At 42.1% G+C, this 23,476-nt stretch overlaps 1 protein-coding gene across 1 annotated transcript in view; it reads right to left on the bottom strand.

The window, feature by feature from the left end:
- Nucleotides 1-8,315: 8,315 nt before the first annotated feature.
- Nucleotides 8,316-23,476, bottom strand: part of mib2 (MIB E3 ubiquitin protein ligase 2) — a 46,725-nt gene continuing 31,564 nt past the window's right edge. The window contains exons 13-19 of the mRNA XM_078288152.1: nucleotides 23,239-23,393; nucleotides 15,722-15,848; nucleotides 13,414-13,680; nucleotides 11,095-11,273; nucleotides 10,047-10,240; nucleotides 9,366-9,431; nucleotides 8,316-8,672 (exon numbers count right to left, since the gene is read on the bottom strand). Coding sequence (XP_078144278.1) covers nucleotides 8,431-8,672; nucleotides 9,366-9,431; nucleotides 10,047-10,240; nucleotides 11,095-11,273; nucleotides 13,414-13,680; nucleotides 15,722-15,848; nucleotides 23,239-23,393 — 1,230 coding nt within the window. The 3' untranslated portion in view covers nucleotides 8,316-8,430. The remainder of the gene's footprint in view (nucleotides 8,673-9,365; nucleotides 9,432-10,046; nucleotides 10,241-11,094; nucleotides 11,274-13,413; nucleotides 13,681-15,721; nucleotides 15,849-23,238; nucleotides 23,394-23,476) is intronic.

The raw sequence follows: 23,476 nt of genomic DNA, 5'->3' as shown, positions 1-23,476 counted from the left end.
TCTGTGATCTGACTGGTCTGATGTTTTTTTTTTGTCATGCTTGAAAAAAAAAGTACTGATGTCTACCCTATTCTTTTTAATAAAATAATAGGCTACAGCGAAGAAAATGAAGTAAGAATAGAGCAAATGGAGGTATTTAACATATTGAAACTGACAGTTACAACACAGAATGTATCCCAGCAAACATTTTCACTAGAAGCTGAGATGACGTATTTATATATCTTTCTGATATCAGTTCAAAACCGTTTCCAACGCTGTTTTAATACCAATTTTTTGGGTGGACATCAAACCTGCAAGTCATGCAAACCTAAGGACTTGACATTTCCTGCACAGTGCCGTCCGTCAAATGCTTGCTGGGATTAAGCAGAAAAAGTATGAAATGTATGAATTACAGCGTGTATGCAGGGTGCACAGTGTTCAGTGTCCTCTCCCTTGGGTGTCTCTGGTATACCGGCCCCATGCCTCCCTCTGGCACTCCCCAACCGTTGGCAGCCCTGTTTCATGGTACAAACCACCCCAGCAACTCCTTAACAACCGTTCGAGCGGTGATCGTATTCGTTTGTATGCGTACGGGAAAAGCAACCGATGCAGCGCAACTTGTTGATGGGAAAACAGGTGTTTAGTGACAGTGTAAACAAAGCCACCTCGCCCTGAATTGCTGGCTTCACAGTTCTTGCGCAGTTCTTACACCTGCAGGGGCGTCGACTCACTGGCAAAGTCCCTGCATCAAATATCATTCGTCACCAAAACTTCTAAACCCGCTTATATCCACTAAATTCCTGTCCGCTCAGAGGAAAACACTGGTCTTGAGTGACGTTTTTTAGGGATATGGATTCCAAATCGATTTCTGACAATCATTGACAGTGATTGAGCCAACCACAACATGCTATAACAACTTATAGGACTGGAACATAGGGCAGCAGAGCGGCGTCAATCATAAGACACTGAATCCACGGCAGCTCCAGGGACGCTGGACGTCCCGCCACTCTGGGTCAGGACAAGCAAACAGAGAGTTTCCCTAGGGAGATCAAAGTGTCACCTTACATTAGCCTGCAGCAGCTGAGACACAAGAATGGAAACAGGGAAAGTAGTCCCTGGTACTCCAAACCTGTGTGTTATTTGTGTATCATATTTCATGTAAATTCTACCAATCTTCTATAAATAACTGACTTGTTCACATATCAAAAGATTACTTAACATTTAGCTTTAGCGCTGCTACAGGTTCTCCTTTTCTCACTTTTGAGATAATGCTAGTGGCCGCTACTATCACTCAACATAGTGTTTGCTAATGTGTTAGCATGGGCCTACTACTACTCAACATAGTGTTTGCTAATGTGTTAGGATGGGCCTACTACTACTCAACATAGTGTATGCTAATGTGTTAGGATGGGCCTACTACTACTCAACATAGTGTTTGCTAATGTGTTAGGATGGGCCTACTACTACTCAACATAGTGTATGCTAATGTGTTAGGATGGGCCTACTACTACTCAACATAGTGTTTGCTAATGTGTTAGGATGGGCCTACTACTACTCAACATAGTGTTTCCTAATGTGTTAGGATGGGCCTACTACTACTCAACATAGTGTATGCTAAAGTGTTAGCATGGAGCCAACAATCTAAATACAATCCTACTGAGTTGTCCTTCAACTTCTCTGACATATTAATTGATTATATTTTGAAACAAACCATGCATTTTTGTTCATGGATTAACAATGGCAGTTTCATAATAAAGATTCACCCATCATTTGGACATAAATGTCAAAATCTCAGATATTGAGTTGCTGGATGAAGTCTGCAGGGAAAGGCGTTCATCCATTACATTCAGAGATGTAGTGGTAAATAAAGTCAGTCCAGTCAGGAATTATTAATTTGGTATTCATTTAGATTGTACATCCTTGAAAGTATTGATTTAACTGTAACTTGCATGTTTGATACTTGCCATACTATATGCTGTGAATAAACATTTACAGTATATTAGCTTGAAATAGTGGGTAAATGTAGCTGAATACCAAGGAAAAATGGGGTTATTGGGTTGATAGGAGGAGCAGCCTCAGCACACTTGAGGTCAAGGAGCATTTCTAGAAGCAAGTTCGCCCCCTGTAGGACACCTGAGAATAAAACACACACATTACTCTCATCTCTGTGCCTCTTGATAATGATTTCCAGTTCAACACTTTGTCCCTTTGTACAACTACTGACAAAAATAAAGTGAAAATGATGCTGCTTGTGTTGAGCACAACTCCCGACTTGCAAAAATGTATCATGATGTGCATGATCATCACGGATCATCACAAGATCATCATAAGGTAAACAACAAGGCTACCAATATAAACAAAAATCAATGATATTTTCAGAAAAGCATTGATTTATGATTTGTGTCCTCATAAGAGCTTATCTTCATATGACTTACATCACTTACTATTTCATGATAATGTGTGCTATGAATTTAGCTCATGAAAGATTTATGTCATGCTATCAAACACACAAAAAACACAAAAACATACAAATCTCCAAATAATATCTATAAATATGTATGTATGATATATTCTGTGGACTGTGATTACATTAATAAAGGTGTTGAGCTCTTATACAATATGAAATTGAGGTTATGAATGAAGATGAAGCTGGGATATGAACATGAAATGGGTCAAGAATTGCTTGTTTTATTTGCAAGGAGCTGTTTGTCTGCTGTATAAATATGTGGCAATTTAAAAATCACTTCAGAACCTCCAAATAATACAAATTCACCTTGTATCAATGCAAATGCCTGATGTATTTTTTCTAAAGGGCATCTTAATGGGAGAAATAAATGCCATCATTGCCTTGCACCAGCAGGTGGCGCTCTCATCCCATGAAATCCATATACACAAGCTCTGTTACTCTGACATACAGCACAATAGTAATAATACACTTGACTTATATAGCATTTATCTAAAAGTTTGCAGAGTGCTTTACAGGAAGACATAAAACAAGAAAATACATACAAAGGACATAAAATAGGAAACACAATCAAGATATAAATATGTAATATGAAATAAAATAAAAAATATCTTGACAAAATATATAGTATTTCTTACCCATCCAGGAGAGTTATTTATAGTAATATAAAAAAAAAACATGAGCTGAACAAATATTGAAAGATATTAGATGATCACATCTGCTGGATATGTGTTGGTGTGTAGATTATGTATCTGATTATGTTTTGCTGTTATGACATTCTGCAATAAATATGAATACAATTTCACATTACACAGGTAGTTGAAGGTGTGAGGATTCAATATATTCATAACAGTGGCTCCAAAAAACAAACAAAACACATGTATATATTTTCATTCCATAGTGGATTTGAAATCATTCAGAAATATTGATTACTTAATTCTGAAAGTGTCTCTTTTTGTAAACAAAAGACTTAAGTTATATGTTGATAGCTTCAGTAATAATTTAATCATGAATTTTACCTTTATGATGGCAATAATTTTTCAGAATAGCTGTAAGATTCCTAAATGAACGGCATTTTGAATTCCTCGTTTTGGAATGAAACTCATATCTATAAAGTCATATCCATTAATGTGTTATTCATCCACTATATACAGTATAAAGTGACACTGAATGATTTTGGGTTCAGTTTCATTTCAAATGAACTAGACAATCCTGTTGCTTTCCTAGATTTGTGAAAAACAGTCTTTTAGCTGACAGATCTGCATCTGACTGTGACATCATGTTTCATATTTAATTTCACATGTCATATTTCAGATGCTGTGGCAGGATTTCCATCAGTCACATCATGGAACTCTGCTGGCCTGCTGTTTGGGACATGTGCCTATATTTCCCCCTCTTATTAGAGGTTTAGTGGACAAGTTGATGCAGGCCTTTACTGTGGGTGCAGGCTGATAGCGGCCATGTGACATGATGCAACTGATAATTGTAAAGAGATTTCAGGTTGTTTACTCAAAACAGACATTTAGCCCAGTTGAATATTACTGTCAGTGTTGCTTTTTATTTCTTACATGATGGGGAAAATGACATTTAAAGAGATTTCAGATTATTGGTTGATGTTACTACCTTATTCAGCCAAAACATGGTTATTGCACAGTAATAACCAGTCAATAACATAATAAATTCTTACATTACTGTCAAAAATCTTATGTTATTTAAAAAACGTATGACATTATAGGCTTTATTACATTTAGTCTTATGACATTATGGTCATTTGTTATGTTATAGGCCTCTAAAGCATTCTAATATGCTGTGTATACACTTGATTATTCATAGTTGGACTATGTAGAGTATAGAGAGATAACGTAATTGAAAATGAAGAAGTATTTATATCATTGCATTATAAAACCTGCTGGCACAGATTCTGCTTATGGATAAAGACATTTGTTCAGATGTTGTTTGTTGACAAACTAATAAAGAGGTTAGTTCCAAAATGAAAATAATCCACAATTTTAAACACTTAGAAAATGCTTAATAACATACAATTAAAACAAATTCTTATACTTTTTAAAATAATAATCGTTAATTTAATTCCTTTGTTGACAAAATGGTAACACTTCTAGAGGGCTGATAGTTTATGTTTTACAGATATTGAATGATGATGGAACAGAACTCCTAAAATTCTGGCATACTAGTTACATGCCTTCAAGTGACCTTTAACTTCATGTCTGAGCTTTTGAAATATGAAACCAAAATGAGAAATTGATTTATTGAATACAGTGTATCCCTTGCGTGCGGAGGACAGGTGTTGTGTCAGTGTCTAAAGCCGTCATCCTGTTCTCAGAGAGCGACGTCACCGCTAAAGCGCTGAGTCATATGCCAAAGCCATCTGGCCTGTAAGACAATTAGGACTAAGAAGTGGCACACAGCGGCATTTAACCAGGGACGCTACACAGACACACCGGGCTCTCCACAACAACCTGCTCACCTGCTGTGGAAACTCCAGTCTGGGGAGATGAAATGAGTCAAAGGTGGCTTCTTTTGGCCTTTTGGCTGCGATCAAACATGTTTGTCACACGTTAAAACTGACTTCAAAAACCCATACTGATGTAAAGTTCCTGTACATTTCCGCTTTATCAGCGCCATTACCTGATTTTTGTCTCTAAAGCAGTGGTTCTCAAAGTGACCATGATTTTCCCTATCATTTAAAGGTGCGAAAAATCACTTCCAACATGTTGATCCTCTTCAATAAATTCAGTTCATTCATTCAAACATTCACAATATACACCTGTTTGACAATTTATGCCAAACAAAATAACACAAATTTTATTTTCTTGTCATTTTATATCAAAATCTCGTACTTTTGCTTCCTGGAAAATGGATAATATTTAGCGGTGACTTCATCATGTACAAGGAGGCGAACATAAACATTCCAACCAATAAAACCATCACAGATTTAAAACAATCCCGCCCCTCCCTCCCTCCCATCAAATACAACTGCCTTTCTCTCTCTAGCTGATATCCCATTGGTTTACACTTTTGAATGATCCCTCCGTGCGTTATGTCCCGCCCCAACATCCTGTTTCAACAGGATATACATCACATTAAGGAGACAAAACAACTATCAAAGTGCCGCTTCATTGTGACTTTAAAAATGACTTAAAAACCTCAAAATAACACAAAGAAACACACTAAATTTGTAGTAGAAGGATCTTAGTGAAGGCCAATAAATAAGAAGAGAACATGAACGAGTGACGGTAAAAAACAAATGCCAATACTGAGCATGAACTGTGGTGACAAACACTCAACACCAAGTCCTTAGAAAATGGTTCCATATTTATTGCAAAATATTTTTGTACAGAATACAACTGAAAAAAAATAAAAATAAACAACAGAGGAGGAATGGACAGTAAGGCCGACATCAGAACTCCCGAGAGCTGTACTGTACAAACACCAATAGTAACATTTGTCGCTTTGTTGCTTTAATAGTGTTTCTATACATCTTTTTTTTTTTTTTTCCCCGACCTCATAGCAACCTTCTTGGGAAAAAAAAACAAACAAAAAAAACAAACTCCCAATTGTTCTTCATGTTATTGCCTTTGCCTGTGAACCCATCAACTCAGAACACCAACGGACAATCGTAAAATCTCGAAATTCCTGTAAGAAACTTGTCCCTTGATTGATAGTGTCTCACAAAATATATATATATATATGTATATATACTTTTTTTTTTTTTAAAAAGCTCCGAACAATATGGGATCGATTTTGGAACTGACTGTAGTATCAGAAGACGAGGAGATTCACTACAGGTAGGACAGAGTTGTGAGGCTAGTGTCATGACAATGTCTTACAAGCTGAACTTCTAGGACCAGTAACTGCTGATATAATACTCCCATCTTTTTGCAACTAAAGAAACCGATATTATTTATGCTTAACGTTTTGAGTCGCTTCTTTGTTTTCGTCGAACTGACATTGCCGGAACGCCTCGAGCCTCGCGGCGGCTCGGCTCGGCTCGGCGGGGTTCGGCAGAGTACGTCTAGAGTAACTAGGGCGTGCGTTTCCCATGCACATCCTCATGCGATTTTGGCACTGATGTAGTCGTACTTTCCTCAAAGTAAACCTCGCCGTAAAAAAACACCTCTCTGTCTCCTTTCTCTTTAAACATCTTTTCACGACCTTTCCGACATTAAAAAAGGCAGAGTGAGACAGGATTACATTCCCCCCCCCCCCGACATTCAAATGTACATCTCGACATTGGCTCATCCCAAAATTTGGGATCTACTGAAAAAAACAAAAACAAAAAAAACTCCAAGTTTTTTTTTTTATATTATAGAAAAAATTAAATAAAGATTAAAATAGATACGATTTTTTTTTTCTTATATGCATAAGCCCTTCAAGAAAACACACCAAAACATTACAAAGGATGAAGATGATGTACAATCCAGAATGGCTGCTGTAAGTCCAGACAAGGGAAAGGGGGGCATCTTCTAAACTGGCTCGACGAGGATGGCAGACGGGGAACTACAGATGCGACAACAATATTTTTTTGCCCTTTCTAATTCAACATCGTACAATACATCTGTTGGATAAATAACAGAATGCGAGTATCTTCCTTTAGACTGGCGAACCCAGCGTTAGTGAGGATCGACAGACCGAGGTCTGCGGCCAAAAAGAGGCAGGAGATACAGTGAAGACTGGTGCTTCTGGGTGATGGCATAAGGAAAAAAACTTTTTTTTTGTAACTGTGAGAGGAAAAAGTCTTTTCCGTTTTGTGGCAGAAACCATTGTGCAATGATTCCTTTGAAGAAACATTCATTTCACGAATGAGAATTAAACCTCAGGGGGGGGGGGGTTCGAGTGAACTGAGTGTTTCTCTACTTATTAATGAACCTTCCTTTTCAGTGAACATCCACCAAAGCGGTCTGATATAGCTCTAAAATAGGGGAGGGTGGGGCGCTCTTAAACATTTTGTGGATATCACAAGTGCTTTCAATGATTTGATACCCTGAGTAGAGGACGTAGGCTTGGGGTGAATTTCAGTAGAAACAAAAACAGTTTTGCCAAGCAAACACCAAAATGAAAAAAAAAAAAAAAAAAAGACTAAGTAATAACACCTTTCACACATAAATAAAAATCTGTACTAATTACTGGTACATTAAAAACCACAAATGTAACCGAAAAGAAAAGAAAAAAAAGAAATCACCCATGACGACACAAGTCACTTTCAGCTTTACAATATGCATATACTCATGCATATATAGTGTGTATTTCCCCTTTGCATACAAGCGAGTGGTTGGGGGACTATATAGAGAGCCTTTAGTTATACCAACACCCTCTCCAGAGACTAACACTGATTACGAAGAGATTGATACAAATGAGAGAGCAAAGATAATTCACAGGATATACCGCGGGAGACACCAGACTGTTTCTCTGCAGCCTCGCAAAACAGGCAGAAAAGGATGGAGAAGGGGTAACAGACATCCACTTAAAGCAGCAAAGATAGGAGGGGTAAGAGGGTGGGTTTTTTTTGGGGTGTGGGGGAGGGCGGGGTAGGGTGGGACAGCCCCCTTTTCCGTTCACAGACACTTCCTCCAGGCGGCAGCAACACCGTTCGCCTCGCAACTTTCAGCCACTTCCCGTCGGGTGCGCAGGCGAAACATCTTCAACACCCCCCCCGCGTGGAAATGAGATGCTGCAAAAATAACGTGATCAGCGTCTTTTTCCCCGGCCCTTGCGCTGCGTGAGAGGGAGAGGCTACTCAAAAATGTAACGTATACCAAACGGAGCCGCTGTAACCGGGCTCTCTTGCAATGTGACGGTGACGCAGCGTCGTGTAGTGAAGCAACCGATGGGTCGAGCGAGCAGCCGATCGCAGAGGGGGGAAAATAAGCAGGCGGACGTAGGCCTTACTGTCACTAGTCGTTCAGCGCCCCCCCCCCCCCCCCCGGGATCCTCTCAGCGGCGTTTACGGACCGAGAGGAGGGGCGAGGTCAGACGAACAGCTGGATGCGCTCGCGGATGGTCTGCCGGCAGATGGGGCAGGTCTTGAGCGCGGCGCTGCAGTCGATGCAGGAGGCGTGTCCGCACTGGAAGACCAGCTTGATGTGGTTGTCGATGCAGATGGGGCAGGTGATCCGCTCCTCCATCTGCCGGTAGCGCGACTGCAGCTGCTCCAGCAGGTTGTGCTGCTCCGAGTTCTCGGTGCCGGGGCTGCAGTCCACCTCCGTTTGGTCTGGGGATGAGAGGGGGAGGGGAATCATGCATGTGAACAGAATCAATCAAAGGAATGAAGCCGTGAATTCAGCTTACACCCCTGCGCAGACTTTGTGTTTTCGTCTGACAGTGGCAGAATTTCATTGGTCATTTGGTAGGACGGAAGTGCTTTAATCTACCATCTGTGGCACTGTGTGATTTCTTTTGGAAAAAAATCCCCCCCAAAAAATCACACAGTGTGAATGTGGCTTTAGGGCTGAATAAAATCTTTAAGGACTCTTGATTTCAACCAGCAATAACAGCAACAGTCATGCACAACATTCACTACAACATCTAGAAACTGTATCAAAAAGATAGTAGCACTAAACAATCCAGATAGTGCATGTAGATTGCAAATCACAATGCTAATACAAGTTTAAAATTTCAAAAGCTAAATGAACCAAGGAATAAAAAAGCTATTTTAAGCTATTAGTTTCATCATGGGTATTCAATACATTTGAAACACAGTGATTTTTTTTGCCCCAAACAAGAACATGTAGAAATTCTGTATAGTTTTGTCCAAAAAAATAGCTATTTTTGTAACACATAACTAACCTATCACTGAAAACATAACTACTATTACTACTACTACTACTACTACTACTACTACTACTACTACTACTACTACTACTACTACTATAATAATAATAATAATAATAGGTGTTGTTGTTACCTTGTCTGATCTTCTTGGTGATTGTGACCTGGCATTTGATGCATTTCTTCATTCGATGGGCACACTCTGTTAGGACAAGGACCAGGTCAGCAAACACAAACTGGACACACATTTCTTTCTAAAGTATTGCAACATGGCAGCACGCAGATCAAACACACCTCAATATAACCCACACCCGGCTTTCATGTCTCTGGATAGACACATATAAATACTTGCACATTGTGTAAAGATTTTTTAAGTGAAAAGTCATCATCCTCAGTGTCTAGCGAGTTTTTTTTTGGTCGCTGCCCACCTTTATTTTTGGAGCAGAGGAAGAGCATGTGCCTCCCAATTTTAAACCGGTGCCAGACAGAATCTAAAACATGGAACCAAAATAGAGTGCGTAAACTGAAATCTGCTCCCAAGGTGTACTTTGGTTCCACCTTTATTTTTGGCATATGTGTCACTTCAAAAATCTCTGCTTTTTTTGCCTATTCTTTTTTCAACCCCTATGTTGGTTGTTATACATTTTCCTCCTGCTGTGCTTTTCTTTATGCACATTCACACGCATGTAAAGGATTCTATTTGCCTATTGATAACAGCGCAGCCCTTTCTGCCCTTGGACAACCTCAACACCCCCTCCCTCCCCCCCCCCCTCATACTGTACAGTCCTCCACTCCCAGTTGTCTCCTCTGGACCCACCTTCACAGGCCACGCTGTGCTGGCAGGGGCAGAAGAGGACGAGCAGAGCCAGCTCGGAGCAGATGAGGCACTCGCTGGGCCCCGGCGGGGTGGGCAGGACCAGGTTGGTCATGGTGTTGGGCGTGGTGTGGACCCGCCGCAGGCTGGCGCTGCTGAGGCCCTGCCCGCATGTGATGGCCTGCAGACGCTGCAACCTGAGGGACACCACACAGCTGTAACTTCAGTAAAAATAGCAACACCACAATGGAAAAATACTCTATTAAAAGTAAAAGTCCTCCTTTCGAAAGTTTACTTAAGTAAAAGTATAGAAGAATTGGCAGTAAAAATGTACTTAAGTATGAAAAGTAAAAGTCGTCATTCTGTCAGAGTGTTAAATTATTGAAGCATTAACCTGTAAGGAGTATTTTAATGTTGTCGGTCTAACTGCTCCATATACTGTTGGGGAGTTTAAACTCTAACAATGCAACATATTTTATGAGCTTATCGTATGTTTTGCATGTAAAACCTTATTCTGCAAAGTAACTAGTAACTCCAGCTGGCAGATAAATGCAGTGGAGGAAAAAGAACAAGATTTCCCTCTGAAATGTAGTGGAGGAAAAGTAGAAAGTCTCACAAAATGGAAATACTAATGTCAGTACCTCAAAATTGTACAGCACTTGAGTAAATGTACTTAGTTACTTTCCACCTCTGCATCCACTCAATAGGTGAATTATGTTCAGGGGGAAAATAACGCTCTGAATGCTCACACTATTCTGCTCTTTCTTTGTTTCTTGTTGCTGTGGTCTAAACTATTAGCTCAAATCCCACTTCTTCCTTGTTATTGCTTGGTCCGGTTCATGTAGTCTCCTCTAAAAACTAGAACAACTCCCAACTTTAGAAAGCTCTCCGCTCTGCCTAAAAAGACACCAGGTGTCTTTTTCCAAAGCAGCTGCTTTCTGTCCGCCTTGCAGCCGCTTGAACGTAAGAAAGGCGCAGGCAGTTTGAAAATAGAATAGTGTGGTATCTCACAACAGAAAACATCATCAGCTTAGGACACGGCCGGCCTTACCTGTGCTTCTCCGAGAAGCTCTTGATGAGCTGCAGCACGGCGCTGTCCGCCACCAGGTCCAGGGGACTCTTGCCCTTGTGGTTGGCGTAGTTGATGTCGGCCCCTTCCTGCGCCAGAAAACAGGTGATGGCTGCGCCGACGCTCAGCTCGGTGTTCCCCAGGAGACCGGAGCCGCTCAGCTGCAGGACACAGAATGAGGGGAGAGAGGACGGGAACGCCGAAGAAAGGGAGATTAAGTCGGGAGTTAGGACAAACAAGATTAGCGGGGGGAGTCCTGTTCAACGCTCCCGCCTCTGATCCCATTTGAGAAAACCTAATAGGAAAACAAACATGGCAGCGGTGCTCGGAACAACCATTAAGGCCCTATTCTGCGAATCGACTATCAATAAGGCTAAGAACTGCTCCATGGGAGTTAAGGATACTTTGGAAATTGTTTGAGTCAAGGACGACGCTGATGGTGGACGACAAAGAGGTAATTGAGCTAAACTCGGCGCACTCCGGCTACAAACCCAAATCTAATCAGCGCTGGAGAACTCCCCCATAATGCATCTGCGGACAGTGGCCAGAACGGCCCTTAGTGCTTCAGACTGCAGTGTTTGTGGTCATGTCGGCTGGAAAGGATGCTCAATAATCAAATGTAAAAAGCGCTGCGCAAAGCAAGGATTCAAGGTCTATTAATGAGGAAAATTAAATGAGTCCTTTTCTGTGTGGATGGCTCATTAAAAAGCAAGTGTGTGAGTTTCAATGTGAGCCTGACTGAATGGCCTCGGGAGAAAGAGATGCTGTGACATTCTGAATTTTAATCTGTTATTTCCTTCACCAGGTGCTTAATGTTATATAGCAGTGGAAAGTCTCTACATTTATCCTTCAGCTATCCTAAAATGGCTTCGCGAGCAGTGTTAGCATTCCTCGTTTAAAATAATGGATGCTCATTGTCTTTCGGCTTGCGTTCGGCACCCATTGCTTTCCATAATGAATGCTAGTGATTGAAGTGCCAATACATGAACTTTTCCCCTACTAAATGTGTTTTATAGAGAAAAACAACAGACCAAAAAAATGTCAAAGTGTCCGTTTAAGGTTAGACCGTCTACAGGGAGGGTTGAGGTTTCCTTGTTGTGTGGTATCTGTGTCTCTAAGGATAGATTAACACTACATGACTTCTTTCAGATGAACTAATGGAGTGTGGTCCAATCCAAATCTGTGAGACCAGGGTGCTGCAAGACACCCCCAGTGGAAAATAAGATGTGGTATATTTACGCCGAACTGTATTACTAAATTTATCGCAGGCTTCTTAACTGGGGCTCCATCTTTGCCAAATCTATTTTCCTACGCTAAGTGGCTCCTCTTCGTTTCTCCGCTCTTCATCACTCCCTCTTTCCCTTTGCTACACCATCATTGCCAGGACTCCCTCTTAAAGCCGCAATATGAGATTAAAGGCAAAAAAAAAAAAGACTGTAATCTTCATTCCTTAGAAAATAAATCCTAATTGTTGAGCAATTATCTTTGAGCTCCACTAAAGTCCAAACAATTCACGCATAATACTTTTTTCAATTTTTATAGGTTTCTCCAGAAAGCTACATATTGCAGCTGTAATCCCTGCTTTATCTTTCTTCTCTGCTGCACTTCCAACTTAATTCCTTTCTCCTCATTTAACCCCCTTTTAAACTGCACTGTCCCATCTACACAACAAAGCCAAGTCCCTTCTCCTCAGTTAACCCTCTCCCTAAATCACCTCCAGCTTTATTTACTCCTTTCCCCTCACCTCTTACCTTTCATCTGATCCTTTACACGGTAAAGCCAAACAACTCCCTTCTCCTCAATTAACCCCCCTACTATAACCAAACACCTTTACGCTTACACACCCCTCCCTTTCTCCTGTTTTTATCCTCCCTCAGTCTGTCTTTACTCCTCCCTCCCTCCCTCAGTCATTATTTACCTCTCCTTCAGTCTGTATTTACTCCAACTTCCCACCTTCATTTTGTATGTACCCCTCCTTCCATCATTATTTTGCCCTTGTTCCAGTTCAGCGAACCATTTCTGCTTGAGTCATTCAATCCCACCAATACCCAGAATTTGGTAGAAATGGCTTTCTCTGCATGGAAGTATTCCCTCTACTTTGATTCTATCCCGCTGTTTGGTTTTCTGATCATTTACAAGAAAGGAAACTGACTGATCCTGATGTTTGAAAGCAAGCAAGGACGCAATCGCCAATTTTGGGGGTGGAACGGAAAAATAACGTAACAAGTAGTGTGGTAACGAGTCACCAACATGCCCCCTCCCCTATAGCCCCATCCATCCCTTCCCTTTCTCGGTCCTCACCCTGCAGTAGAGCGTCGAGGAGGAGGAGGAGGATCCCTCACCGCTCTCCTCGGTGCTGCTGGTGCCCACAGCGGGGCCGAGCGTGGCGTTGGCCAGCTGGGGCCGGCTGAGGGCCACGTGCATGGCCGTGTCGCCGTCCTCGTCCTCCATGTTGACGTCGGCGCCCTCGGCCACCAGCAGCTGCACCAGGTCGGCGTGGCCCTGCGTCACCGCCAGCTGCAGCGGCGTCTGGTTGCGGTTGTTGCGGATGTTGATGTCGCAGCGTCCCTGTGGGAGGGGAGGGATAGCGAGGGAAGGAGCGAGAGAAGAGAGAAGACGGCGAGGGGAAACAACGTTGTTATGCAGGGTGTCCAAAAAGTCTGCAATCACAGGGATAATTTGTTTTTCTGGTTGCCATTTTCTAACCAATAGATATAAAGGAGGAGGCTGATGCAGTTTGGCTGCCAGATCCCTTGACTTGAATCCTCTAGATTTTGCTTTCTGGGGCAACGTGAAGGAAAATGTTTACTCTGTGAAAATCCAAAGCTACTCCATTTGCACTGAAGTACATTGGTAGCAGCTGTTAACAAACTATGTAGTAGTAGTAGAATAGTACTACAGCTGTCGACATGTTTTGTTGGATACAAAGAAAGATGGTATTCCATACTGTATTAGTGCTGTGGTAGTATTGTAGTAGCAGTAGTGTAGTGGTACTGTGGTACTGAAGTAGTACAGTAGTACTTTGGTAGCAGCTGTATACAAACTATTTAGTAGCAGTAGTAGTAGTAGTAGTAGTAGCAGTAGTAGTAGCAGTGGTAGTAGTAGTGGTAGTAGTAGTAGTAGTAGTAGTAGTAGTAGTAGTAGTAGTAGTAGTAGTAGTAGTAGTAGTAGTAGTAGTAGTAGCAGTAGTAGTAGTAGCAGTAGTAGCGGTAGTAGTAGTGGTAGTAGTAGTAGTAGTAGTAGTAGTAGTAGTAGTAGTAGTGGTAGTAGTAGTGGTAGTAGTAGTAGTAGCAGCAGTAGTAGTAGTAGTAGTAGTAGCAGTAGTAGCAGTAGTAGTAGTAGTAGTAGCAGTAGTAGTAGTAGTAGTAGTAGTGGTAGTAGTAGTGGTAGTAGTAGTGGTAGTAGTAGTAGTAGTAGTAGTAGTAGTAGCAGTAGTAGTAGCAGTAGTAGCGGTAGTAGTAGTGGTAGTAGTAGCGGTAGTAGTAGCAGTAGTAGTAGTAGTAGTAGTAGTAGTAGCAGTAGTAGCAGTAGTAGTAGTAGTAGTAGTAGCAGTAGTAGTAGCGGTAGTAGCGGTAGTAGTAGTAGTAGCAGTAGTAGTAGTAGTAGCAGTAGTAGTAGTAGTAGTAGTAGTAGTAGCAGTAGTAGTAGTAGTAGTAGTAGTAGTAGTAGTAGCAGTAGTAGTAGCAGTAGTAGTAGTAGTAGTAGCAGTAGTAGTAGTAGCAGCACGAGCAGCAGCAGCAGTAGCAGTAGTAGCAGTAGCAGTAGTAGTAATAGTGATAGTAGTAACAGTAGTAGCAGTAATAGTAATAGTAGTAGTAGTAGTAGTAGTAGTAACAGTAGTAGTAGTAGTAGTAGTAGTAGTAGTAGCAGTAGCAGTAGTGGTAGTAGTAGTAGCAGTAGTAGTAGTAGTGGTGGTAGTAGTAGTAGTAGTAGTAGTAGTAGTAGTAGTAGTAGTAGTAGCACGAGCAGCAGCAGCAGTAGCAGTAGTAGCAGTAGCAGTAGTAGTAATAGTGATAGTAGTAGCAGTAGTAGCAGTAGTAGCAGTAGTAGTAGTAGTAGTAGTAGTAGTAGTAGTAACAGTAGTAGTAGTAGTAGTAGCAGCAGTAGCAGTAATAGTAGCAGTAGCAGTGGCAGTAGTAGTAATAGTAGTAGTAGTAGTAGTAGTAGTAGTAGTAGTAGTAGTAGTAGTAGTGATGGTGGTGGAGGTGTAGTACTTTGGTAGCAGCTGTTGATCTGGATATTTTTTGTTGAATACAAAGAAACACAGTATTCTGTTTGCAGTACGTGTCTAGAAGTCAGAGATGGTCATGTTAACATTCTGTAAAGGACTGAGTGACTTCCTTGTGATTCCACACCTCTCAGACACCCTCTACATTGCTGATCATTATATGTGTAATGTGTGTAATTAATGTATTGAGCCCTTAATAATCAAACTTCAATCATCAAGCCTTTAGAAAATAAACTGGCACACACGCCTTGTCATCTAAGGAAAATAAAGCTGTGCCAATTAGTTTGATGCATACACAGATTTGTTTGATGGATCACTTGCCATTGGTAGTTTGACCCTGAACTATCAGACTACCCTGATTTCACCCTGTCCTCGGCTCACCTCCTTGATGAGGATCTCGGCGACGTCACGGTGGTTGTTGAGGGCGGCCAAATGCAACGCCGAGAAGCCGTCCTCCTTCTTAACGTCCACCAGCTGCCGCGCCCGGGCCAGGATCTTCTCTGTGGCCCTGCCATCAGGACAAGCAACCCAGCAGTGGACAACACTTAATCTCATGGCTCAGATAAACAACAATTATCTATTAGAGTGGACCCAAAGCTTATTACCATCTGAAACATTTCACTGATGAAAGCTGATGAATGCAGCCCTGATATCAGGAAGTACAACTGAGTGGGCTGATATCTTTAAATGTGACCGTTTTCATGCCAAAAAAACTGTTTCCCCCCAGAATTTTATTCTTGTCAGGTTGGAAAAGCCTCTGTAACAGCATCTAGACAACAGGACACTAAAACTCCCCATTGCTAATATCACTGATACTAATACGAAGAAGAAGAAGAAGAAGAAGAAGGCACACAGAATCTCATTAAAATGTTGCATTAGAATCAGTTCAGGTTAAGGGCTTCCCATAGACAACCAGTGTAATATTGATCAATTCTACAATAAATCAGTGAAAAATAATGCAATCAGTCAAACTGCATCATATCTGAGGTGAAAGACGCTGACTGGCCCGTATCTGATTTTTAATAAAAGGCCAATATCAGGCCCATATATTGGTATAACCCCAGTATTACGTACACGAAGCTGATCAGACACATTCACCCAAGTACCACAGCACACAGCAGAATGTGAACAAAGCCAAAAAGCTCACAACACACGTCCACAGATGCACGTACAAAAACAGTGTGAAATGGGAACTGCGCAATCTGTGTGACACGCATTACCCTGTGTCACAGTGAACAGCGGCTTAACGCGCGGCTGGACCGAGACCCAGCTGTTGCGGAGCTGCTAACGAGCTGCCTTAACAAGGCGCACGACTCGGGCCAGGACGACCATTAGGCAGCCTCCAGCTTTCACCGACACACTCTAAACACTGCCGACTGACCTCCTGATGTCAACCTAACCTACATTAAAAGCACTGCCTCTTGCTTTTATGTCCCCCCTCCTCCACCAATGGTATTATACATTATTGCGTTCTCAAGCCCTCCGTAATCGTAAATCACTATAATCCATGTAGCACGGGCGCTGTAATACTTATACTTATATATGCTCCTTCTAAAACTCATCCTCCCATATGTGATACTGAGTCAATATGGGAGGATGCAATTGCTGCACAGGCTATGACATAAGGCAAATTCAATCAAGCTCAAAAATTTAAGCCAGTGTCTATCTAATTTCGTTATACATGTTGTGGGTTAGATTGGAAAATGAGGTCACATCCGCTGTAGCTATGAAATAAGACAAACAGAACTTTCTACCATACATGCAGCAGGCTGATACTGCGGTGTGAGGCCGGGCTGTTCAGTCGAGCTGTCCTCTGCTCTGCGGCCGGGCCTGTTTTATGATGTGTGAAATTGAAGCCGACAGCCTGAGCGAGCGCCCAGGAAGCTGCATGTCACCGTGGAAGCTTGGCCGTGACGTAGCGCCCCGGCCCTTTGATGGCCGTTAGTCAGACAAGTGTTAATGTTGGCTCTGCAGGATTTCACTGTTTGGAGAAACCGGTGCAGCTTGTGTCGACGGATGATGCTATTCAGCGGAGAGCTGGACGCAGGGCAAGGGATGCATGCAGTAGTTTGCAGTAGGTTTACATTCAGTTTTTGTCTCCAGTGAAATGAACATGACTTTTCCTCCTTGTTAGCTAATTCTCCATATCATAACATATCATCATCGTATCTTTAGCCGTTAACTTCATCACATAACAATAGCTGTACATAACAATTCCTACTGATAGTACCATCACAGATTTTTGAATCCGTCCCTTCCGCAACTTGACAACATTCAAAGTGACAGAGTGGCAACATAGTATGGCAGTGAAAACCCTGTTTCCTTTTCCTAGGACAGCTTTACCAATTTTGCAGGGTGAAAACAGGTGATTTCAATTGTAATTTGACAGAGATTAAATCCAAATTTAAGGACAGGGGACATTCAAATAGTGAGACTATGTGAGAAATGCTATTGTGAAAAATCAAGGGAAATCTAGGTCTGAGTTTTTCCATAGACAAATGTGGGAGAAAAAACACTCTGCTATAAAAGGATCATTCATAGTCGAGTCATACAAATGGGCAGTCTATTTTCTGAGCTTCCCTTAGTGTGTTTTCTTGTGGCCCGAATCCAAGGACCAACTTCCTAGTTCTGACTCGCCTCCCCTCACTGAGTCCCCACAATTTAAACTTGCCCCAATCCCAGATGGCAACTATGTGCTCAGTGCAACAGCACATACACAATTCAAACACCCTCACTCTGGTAGGAAAAAATAGCCATTAAAGGAGTCATCTCATGTCCAACCAAGAGGGTTATTTATAGGATTCCATTCCCTTGTGGCAAGGCGTATGTTGGGAAAATTGGAAATTGAAAGTATGTGACTTTGCATAGAGTGATGTGATCTTGTCTGTGAAGTGATACTGCTGTACAGTTGATCGATACTGTGAAGCTCTCTTGGATTTGTGGAAGTTTAATTTCTATTGTGTGTTCTATTGTATACTTAGTATTTCTATTGAATATTGCCATTTTGTATTTGTACTTCTAGATGGCCTCTATGTTTTTTCTCTAGTATTTGAAGACGGACTTTCTATGTTTGCCATTTCTAGAATCTAGTAGCCTATTCTATGGTCATGTGATATTACTGATTACATACACCTGTGTTGTGCCCAATAAACCAGCCAGGTAACAATAAAATATAAATAAATATTCTACTACATGACCCTGAAGGAGACGAAACATTTGTTTTGGACAATAAAATTCGCTGCATTGGACCTACGGTATGAATGTGCGGCGACATTTTTCATTTTGATGAATTCTGCTTAATCTATTCATTTTGAAGAATAAAAATGTGTGAGTGCTCAAGATTATATGTCAAAATTACAAAAGCAAGACACCACTGAAATGCCGTTTACTTGTGACTTAAAGGTCATCAGCTCTGAAGCCTGGCAGTTTAAAGGCTTAGAAACTCAAAAACAACTAAAAGTTAAGCTTAGAATGCATTGCGAATACGAACTATGAACCATCTCTTGCAATTATGACACCAGCTCTCTTGATTTATCCATCCAGTTACTGTTTACATTATTGCACCGTGTAAAAACTCCTAGTACTGTGGAGGGAAGGGGAGCGATGCAATTATTTCCGCATCGGGCTAACAGCGGCTTTAATGCAGCGTTATTTATGAGAGCAAACAGAGGCTCATTAGCGGCAGACTGCTCATAGGTTTCATATGCATTACTGGGGCATGGACTGGTGCGGGTAGAGGATGCTGTGTTACATGTATAGTCACGTATGAGCAGGATCACCTCTGGGCTGCCTTGTTAAGGATAAACGCTGCTGGGGAGACGTGGAGGTCACCGGCACCTGCAGTGCAGCTCACTGGGGACTGTGTGTGTGTGTGTGTGTGTGTGTCTTTTTAATCATGACTGCGTCTCCTAACCGCCTCCACCTCCTCAGCCCGTAAACCCCGCCCTCATCGTTCTGATGCAGCTGATTGGATTACAGCCCCGCCGGTTTTTAGTCACTTTTGCCCCCCGCTTTGCCTCGCGTCTCCGCATCATTTCCATAATTGTTACTCCTGCGTGGCTCATGAATATTCAAAACCTGCGCCGATGTTCCGAGGCGGTTCCGTGCTAACGTGTCTTCATACGCAACAGCTCCTGGGCATCTCTGGGCATGCCGGTAATGACTTTTGCCGGGGACCAAATTCATCATTTGGTTATTTTTGGGGAGTTGGCGTCATTCTTTTTTGGAACTTCTGTCTTTATCAAAGCCTCATAAAAGGCAAAAGAAACTGTGGCTGGGAGTAAATTTGACTTTGGAAATGTAAAAAGAAACGAATATGCAAGCTCTGTGTGTGTGTGTGTGTGTGTGTGTGTGTGTGTGTGAAGTCTAGCTGGTGTGTGTCACTCAGGCCTTTGGCTGGGAGCCTGGGGGAGCTGGGCTGTTTACATTGTGCTAGGAGCTGGGGACAGAGTCAGAGACACAATGTGACCCAAAGAGGGAAAGAGGAGGGGATAAAAAGGAGAGGGGGAGGAGGGAGAGAAACCGCCGGGAAAAAAAAGAAAACAATCATGATGAAAGAGGGGGAGGAAAACAATGGGAAGCTATGAGGAAGTGAGAAGGCAAAGAGAGGCAGTTTTTTCTTTCTTTACAAGTAAATACTGTCGCAAACTCGTCCTGCTCTTGAGTCAAGCTGAAAAAGAAAAAGAAAATCTGGCCGCCTGCCTCGCCTGTCTCTCTCCCTCTTCCTCCCCAGGACGGTTTGTGAACTCGGCCTAGACAACCTCTTTTTCCATTTCCTCACAAACTAAATAAATACTCTAATAAACAAAACATTCTCATCTTTCTATCGCAAAAAACAACGGAAAGCGGTGGCCTTGCAGGGAATCCAAAGCCTCCCAACAAACTAAAAAAAAATCTACTTTTATGGATGCAAAGCAATCATGCACCAACCAAACAGAGGGGAAATCTCAGGCAGAGGTACACTTGGTGATGTAATGGTGAATAAAAAGATGGGTAAACTACAGTATGACCTCTAGTCAGTGATCATCATAAGGCAAAATCCACCAATATGAACAAAAATCCATCATACTTTAAGAAAAGCATCAATTTATGCTTCTTTTTCCCTTTCTTCAAATAACTTACATCACTTGGATTCTACTTACCATGATGTATACTATGACTTTACACAGATTTATGCCTTAAAACGATGAGTAAACACTATTCCACAAGCAAAAAAGCTGGGTTAACTGGGATGAGGTGTGTTTAGAGTACAGAAGAAAAAAAAGAAATCACAGTAGCTGGATTGTATCAATGCACTGGAGGACCTGCGGATGATAGATGAGTGAACTGGTGAACTGGGCTAATCCTGAGCACTGTAAATCTTCAGTGTTTCTGCCTTTGGTGCAGCGGCTCATGTCAGGCTAAATGAGCGCCGGGGAGAGCGGCCTGAACTCCCAGCACTGCCCATATGACACTTGCCAGAACAGATTGGCCATTTATTTAATGATCGTCTACTGCGGCCGCAACTCCCCTTCTTTTTCCTCTCTCTCTCTCTCTCACACACTGTCTTTAACGCTCGCTGTGCTCGGTCGATGTTCGTAACCAATATGTCGTACAAGCAGAGGGCTGTCACTGTGTGTGTGTGTAATGATTCTAATGATTCTAACCCTAACCATACAGCCTTGGGAAAGGGGAGGAAATGTGGAAATGTGGGTCGCTACTATCAGGACTGGATGAGGAGGGAGAAACTTCTAAGCATTCCTACGAGGAGAAAGATGGATTTCACTTATGGTCAGTTATGCAAATTATGACAAGGATGAAAATTGAGAGTGAAACTGAGTCTTATTGAGACGGTAGAGAGATTTCAGGCAAGTGATCCTATAAGAATAGTGTCTAAAATCCTTAAGTTCAGGCTTTGGCAATCGACTCATAGCCTGAAAATCTTCACTGATGGTAATAACAGGGCTCCCGCTCTTCGGAATTGGAAGTTTCCAGGACATTTTCCATCCAATTACATAAGATGCTTGACCTTAAAAGTCTTCTCATTGAAACTTGAATGAAGTGGGAATGATAGTTCATATGAGGTTGTAAAAACCCTGGAAGAAGAAGCAAGAATTGTCATTTAATCGTGTATGGAATCTTAAAATTGGATCCATCTTAAAACAGGTGGGAAAAAAATGCCAATGGAGGGTTATTTGTGGTGATTTCTTTTTTTAAATCAAGTGTCATTTTCTTGATACTAGCGCAATGATCTGCCTTATTCTGGCTTGTTTCAAGATTTTGACTATTGTCTCTAGAAAATTCCTGAAGCAAGTGAAACTGCATTGGAAACAAGTGGAATGATGCTTCTAAGTACTAATTTCTAGTGACTTTTGAGAGAGGGAACTGTAACCGTCACATTTTATTTACACAACACTGGAACATTTGTCTGTACATTTCCAGGCTTTTCAGGCCACGTGGGAACTTTGGGAATGATATGATGCAACATGGACGGACAAGGACACTGGCATACCAAACAGGGGCCACAGATAACTGTGTGTTTTAGGGGTGAAACCTTATCATCGTGAGAACATTCAGTTGTGTGCTGCCTGTTTCCTTTTACTGGTCGCTGCCCAGTCGGGGCTCAGCCGGTGATTAAGTAGCTCTAGTGTCACCTAGCCTTAGCACAATGCAGTCAGAGGAGACTGGAGCCTTTATGACAAGTGTCAGTCAGGCTGCCTTGATGTCTGGCCTCCAGCACCTCAACAGAAACTAAAAGAAACTCACCTAATCTTCCACCAACTCCCTATTTGTGACAAAGGGAGCCCCTGGTTTCAATGAGAATACCAACAATATATATACCTATATAAAGCCATTTTTGGGGAGTCTTGAAGTACTAACATGTGACATTTTCATATGAATAAATGTCTGTTTTGCTACATTCAATCACCAATTGATATAACACCTATTCAACCTATATCCAGTTCATGAAAGCGTTTACATTTGCTGTTCTAAACAGCCGGTGTCTGGCAGCTCTTTCCCGGAAAAAATCCTCTGCCGCACAGGAAGTGATGCGTTTTACGTTTCCAGTTTGTTTGGAATAAATAGAAGAAGAACTGGGTAGTTAGCATGAGCAGTGATAGCCACCATGGCTGAACAGACAAAGAAAAGAGAAACTCAAACTGCATCAACAGAAAATCCAAGCGCTGCCCACACTGTTTGATTGACAGGTGATCTCTGGGAGCTGCAGTCATCTACAACATCTACTACAGTTTGGGGGAAAACATTGGTGAGAGGACAAGTCAATGTGTAGGGAAAGAGAAAGAGAGAGAGAAAGAAAGAGAAAGAGAAATGGCATTGTCTTGTTGCCTGTTATTAGATGCCGGACTCCTAATAGCAGCAGAAGCTGTGTGGGAGATGGGCTCCCTATCACTAACCGGTAGTGTTGAGTGTTGACCTAAGAGTCCTCATTCAAACACATGGGAGAGACTCCCACATATCCATAATAACTGTTTCCAATGCACACATGTGTGTAAACTGTCACAAAACACTCCTCTAGCTGGGGAAACTACACACAACTGAGGAGACTGTGAAAAGATTTGACCAGCGGCACTTGACAAGCAGTTGGATTTGGGGAAGACACACTTGGCAACCATGGCTACTGACCAGCTCACACTACAGGAGAAGGTCAAGACTTGTTTGAAATAATAGTGATGATCCTGACTACATCAGGGGGCAACAGATTAAAGTCCTGAACCCTCACACACTACAAGATCATCTGTACCACCGGCCCAAACTACCGCTGACTCGCTCTGATCATGGAAATCAGTCGTGATGCCAAATCGTGGCTATAATTCATGGTGTGTTCCAGCCAAACACACAAATGTATTACTTTTAAGTCATGTTGTGCCACATGTAGAACGTCTCTAAAGCCCACTCACAGTTTGTTCCCTTTGAGCGTAGCATGGTGCAGCAAGTTGAAGCCGCGGTTGTTCTGCTGGGTGAAGTCGATGTTGGGCACCACGGCCAGGATCTCGATGATGTTGCGGAAGTCTTTGGCGATGGCGTCGTGGAGCGGCGTGTCCCCGTACGAGTCCTGGTGGGGCGGGGGTGGGGGGTGGGGGGTGGGGGGCAGAGAGAGGGAGGGCTTATACCATAACAGTCGATAGAGGTAGAGGA

The sequence above is a fragment of the Centroberyx gerrardi genome, chromosome 14 (assembly GCF_048128805.1).
Source record: "Centroberyx gerrardi isolate f3 chromosome 14, fCenGer3.hap1.cur.20231027, whole genome shotgun sequence".
Lineage (NCBI taxonomy): Eukaryota > Metazoa > Chordata > Actinopteri > Beryciformes > Berycidae > Centroberyx > Centroberyx gerrardi.
Note: the sequence above shows the minus strand (reverse complement) of the source record. Positions and strands in the feature narration are given on the sequence as shown.